The 4,998-nt window shown below is 45.7% G+C and overlaps 1 protein-coding gene across 1 annotated transcript in view; it reads right to left on the minus strand.

The window, feature by feature from the left end:
• Window positions 1-4,466, minus strand: part of LOC127010192 (mucin-19-like) — a 44,277-nt gene extending 39,811 nt beyond the window's left edge. Inside the window, 1 exon segment of the mRNA XM_050884068.1 lies at window positions 4,418-4,466. Within this exon segment, the coding sequence (XP_050740025.1) occupies window positions 4,418-4,453 (36 nt within the window). The 5' untranslated portion in view covers window positions 4,454-4,466.
• Window positions 4,467-4,998: the final 532 nt, after the last annotated feature.

Genomic DNA, 4,998 nt, shown 5'->3' on the forward strand with positions numbered 1-4,998 from the left:
AACAGAGGAAAGGAGGGGAATGGAAAGGAAGAGGAAGATAAGAAGGAAGAAGAGGAGGAGGTAAAGAGGAAAAGGGAAGAGGAAAGAGGAGGAAAGAGTAGGGAAGAAGAGGATATGGAGGAAGAGGAAGGGAAGAAAAGAGGAAAGGAGGAAGATGGGGAGGAAAAGATGAAAAAGGAAGAGGAAAAAGAGGAGGAAAAGATAGAAAAAGAAGATGATGAAGAGGAAATAGGAAGAGAGAATGGAGGAACAAAGAAGGGAAAGAGGAAGAGGGAAACAAAGAGGAGAGGAAAGAAGGGAAGGAAAAGAGGAAGGGAAAATAAAGAGGAAAGAGATGAAGGGAAGGAAGAGGAAGAAGGATAGAAGAGGAGGTGTCTTGGAAGAGAAAGAGGAAGAGGAAGAGGAGGAAAGAGGAGGAAAAAGGAGAGGAAAGAGGGAATGAGGGGAGGAAGAGAGGAAGAAAAATAAGGAAAAGAGAAAATGAGAGGAAAGGAGGTATAAGGGAAGAGAAAGAGGAGGAAGAAGAGGAGGAGGAGGAGGAGGAGGAAAGAGGAAGGGAAGAAAAAAGAAAGAAAAGGGAAGAAAAAGAAGGGAAAGAGGAAAGAGAAGGGAAGAGAAAGAGGAGGAGGAAGAGGAGGAGGAGGAAAGAGGAAGAGAAGAAAAAAAGAAGAAAGGGAGAGAAAAGGGAAGAAAAAGAGGGGAAAGAGGAAAGAGAGGGAAGAGATGAGAAGAGAAAGAGGAGGAGGAAGAGGAGGAAAGAGGAAGGAAAGAGGAAGAGAGGAAGAAAAAAGAGGAAAAGAGAAAATGAGAGGAAAAGAGGAAGGGGAGAAAAAAGAAGAAAAGGAGAGAAAAGGGGAGAAAAAGAAGGGAGAGAGGAAAGAGAGGGGAGAGAAGGGAGTAGAAAGAGGAGGAAAGAGGAGGGAAAAAGGAGAGGAAAGAGGAAGAGAGGAAGAAAAGAGAGGAAAAGAGGAAGGGAAGAAAAAAGAAGAAAAGTAGAAAAAACAGAAGAAAAAGAGGGGAAAGAGGAAAGAAAACTACCATTACTACTACTACTACTACTACTACTATTACAAACTTATATACTTACGGAGATTGGATGCTGTGGAGGGATGGAGAGATGAACGGGAGATGAAGAGGAGGAGGAAGAGGAAGAGGAGGAGGAGGAGGAGGAGGAGGAGGCTTCAATCACATCTTTGCCACACAATCACTTATTTAAACCACAAACACGAAGAAAATAAATAAATAAAATAAATACAAGAATAAATAAGGAGAAAACCGCTACCCCGGGACCGTATTTTTAGGGGTAACTTCGAGAGAAAAAGTGAATTCGCTATATTAACCGTTATTTCGAGACCCGCGGGCGCCTCTTCGTTCTCATCGTCACTCTCGGCTTCGTAGAGGTGGAGAGAAACTTGTTATGTAGGTTAAGTTACGTTAGGTTCGCTTATTTCGTTGATTTAGTTGTGTTAGTGAATGGGCGGGAGGCTGGGGCGCACAACCTCCCTCTCTGACGTCTGACGGGTAACTGGAGGAGGCGAGACAGAGAGAGAGAGAGAGAGCAATGTTGCCAAGTCAGTGTCACACCCACACCCACGTCTCTCTCTCTCTCTCTCTCTCTCTCTTTAGCTCACTGATCCTCTCCAGACAGCCAAGAGAGAGAGAGAGAGAGAGAGAGGGTTTCTAGGTGGGCCAGACAATGTTATATGTCTCTCTCTCTCTCTCTCTCTCTCTCTCTCTCTACGAATATTGAAATCAAGGAAATAACAAAGAAACAAAAGAAGGAAATGGAGGAAAGAGGAAAGGAGAGAAAAAAAAGGGGAGGAAAGAAGGTGACGAAAGGAGGAAAGAGGAGGAGGAGGAAATGAGGAGGGAAAGAAAAGGAGAGTGAGGGGAGGAAAAGAAGAGGAAGGAAGGGGAGGGGAGGAAAGAAAGGAAGGGAGGATGAAATAAAAGGGAAAATGGGAAAACAGGAAAAGAAAAGGAAGGAAAAAGAAGAAAAGGGGAAGAGGAAAAGGAGAAGGAAAGGGAAGGAAAATAAGGGAAAGAGAAGGAAATGGGAGGAAAAGGGGGATGAAAAAGAAGAAGAAGAACAACAACAACAAGAAGAACAAGAAGAACAAGAACAAGAACAAGAAGAACAAGAAATAAGAAGAAAAGAAGAAGAGAGAAAAAGAAGAAGGGGAGGTATGGAGAGAAAAGAAGGGAGAGAGAGAGAGAGAGAGAGAGAGAGAGAGAGAGAGAGAGAGAGAGAGAGAGAGAGAGAGAGAGAGAGAGAGAGAGAGAGAGAGAGAGAGGAAAAGAGGAAAGGAGGAAATAAAACAGGAAAGAAAAAAAAGAAAATATGGAAAACAGGAGGAAAGAAAAATGACAAAAAAGGAAAAGAAGAAGAGAAAGAGAGAAGGAGAGAAAAGAAAGGGAGAGAAAAGGATGGGAAAGGAAAGACGGTCAGAAAAGAAGAGAGAGAGAGGAAAAGAAAGGAGGAAAATGGAGATGGAAAAGAAGAGAAGAAAAGGAAAAGGAAGAGAGAGAAAAGAAGAGGGAAAGGGGAAGAAAAGGGAAGAAGGAAAAGAGAGAGAGAGAGAGAGAAAGGGAGAGGAAAAGAAAGGAAAGTAGGAAAAGGGAAAGAAAGAGGAAGAAAAGAGAAGAAAGGAAAGGAAATAACGAGGAAAAGAGAAAAAAGAAAAGAAAGGAAAATGAGAGAAGAGAAGAAAAGGAGAAAGAAAACTACGGAGGAAAAAAGGAAAAAAAAGAGGAAAAAGGGAAGGAAGAGGAGGAAGAGAGGAGGAAAAGGGAGAGAAAAGAGGAAGAAAAGGGAGGAAAGGGAAGGAAGAAGAGGGAGAGAGAGGAAAAAAAGGAGAGAAAAAAGGGAGGGAGAGAGAAGAGAAAAGGAGGAGGAAAAAATGACAGACGTTACCTTTTGACCTCTCCTCCTCCTCCTCCTCCTCCTCTTCCCCTCCTCCTCCTCCTCCTCTTCACAGCTGGAGGGGAAGAGTCACCCACCAATCACCCCTTCACCCCCACCCCCCCACACTTACAGGGAAGAAGGGGGGAGGGGGGGAAGAAAGGGGAAGAAGAGGGGAAGATGGACAGATGTGGAGGTGGAGGAGGAGGAGGAGGAGGAGGAAGAGGTGTTATTCTCTCGCTTGCAACTTTCCTCCCCTTCTCTTCCCCTCCTCCTCCTCCTCCCTTCTCTCCATCTCTCCAGTATTGTGGGTGAGAGAAGTGGTCAGTTAGAGAAGGTGGAGGAGGAGGAGGAGGAGGAGGAGGAGAGGGGGATAGGGTTAAGGTTACAGAGAGGAAGGGGAGGAAGGAGGAGGAAGAGGACGGGGGGAGGAGGAGCAGGAGGAGGAGGAGGAGGAGGAGGAGGAAGGGGAGGAGGAGGAGGAAGGGGAGGAGGAGGAGGAGGAGGAGGAGGAGGAAGGGGAGGAGGAGGAGGAGAAGGAGAGAGAGGAAAAGTAGAACAAGAAAATGCAGAAGAAGAAGAAGAAGAAGAAGAAGAAGAAGAAGAAGAAGAAGGAGAAGAAGAAGAAGAAGAAGAAGAAGAAGAAGAAGAAGAAGAAGAAGAAGAAGAAGAAGAAGAAGAAGAAAAACTCACCCAAGAAGAAGAAGAAGAAGAAAAAGAAGAAGAAGAAGAAGAAGAACAAAATAAAACAAGAACAAGAGAGAGAGAGAGAGAGAGAGAGAGAGAGAGAGAGAGAGAGAGAGAGAGAGAGAGAGAGAGAGAGAGAGAGAGAGAGAGAGAGAAAAGCAGGTATGGAGAAAAAGAAAAAAGAGGGTAGAAGAGAAGAAAGAAAGATGGAGGTAAGGGAAGGGAGGGAGGAGGGAGGGAAGAGGGAGAGAAAGGAAGGGGAGAGAAAGGAGAGAGGGGAGGAAGGGAGGAGGAGGAAGATGAGAGAGGTGATGTGTTGAAGGGGATTTAATTGGAGGAAAAAAGAAGATAATGGGGAGGAAAGGAGGGAAGAGGTGCAGTTCTGGGAAGAGGAGGAGGAGGAGGAGGAGGAGGAGGAGGAGGAGGAAGAGGAGGAGGAGGAGGAAGAGGACGAGCAGGAGGATAACAAGCCAAGCATTCTTGTTATAGTCAGACTGGTAATCAGAGAGAGAGAGAGAGAGAGAGAGAGAGAGAGAGAGAGAGAGAGAGAGAGAGAGAGAGAGAGAGAGAGAGAGAGAGAGAGAGAGAGCGGAAGTTCTCTGACCCTTGTGGTGGGCTCGTGACCCGAACACAGCAAGAGGTCACACACACACACACACACACACACACACACACACACACACACACACACACACACACACACACATGCCCTTTTGCCCTTCCTGTGTGTGTGTGTGTGTATGTGTGCCTGAACCCATACACACACACACACACACACACACACACACACACACCCACACACACACACCTGTCCCGTTAGTAGCTCACCTGTGTCCAAAATGCGTCCACACCTGTCGCCTCCATCTTGCCCTCACTGCCCACTGCAACAAACAAACGCACAAACACATAAACAAACAAACAAACAAATAAATAATCTCTAAACATACGGATAAACAAACAGTAAGCAAAACAAACAGGCATAAATAAAGGAAAACAACAACAACAATAATCATCATCAGCTCTGTGTGTGTGTGTGTGTGTGTGTGTGTGTGTGTGTGTGTGTGTGTGTGTGTGTGTGTGTGTGTGTACGGCAAAAAAAAAAATAGTGAGTCCGAGTTTATTTGAGTTGCCGTTCAAAAAGTGGACCCAAAGAAAACGGGACCTGGCTGCAGAATGTGTTTGTTCGTGTGTGTGTGTTTGTGTGTGTGTGTGTGTGTGTGTGTGTGTCCCCATCCCTTCCCTTCAAACACACACACACACACACACACACACAAGGAAAAAAACGAAAACAAAAGTATCCTGACCCAGCCCAACCCTTCCGCAGCCTCGTGACGTAAGCAGTGACGTCATAAAGCCACTGACCAATCACACGCCCGCTTGGTTCCGCGAAGGGCCAATGACGTGCCCGG

This window comes from Eriocheir sinensis, chromosome 42 (genome assembly GCF_024679095.1).
Source record: "Eriocheir sinensis breed Jianghai 21 chromosome 42, ASM2467909v1, whole genome shotgun sequence".
Taxonomy (NCBI): domain Eukaryota; kingdom Metazoa; phylum Arthropoda; class Malacostraca; order Decapoda; family Varunidae; genus Eriocheir; species Eriocheir sinensis.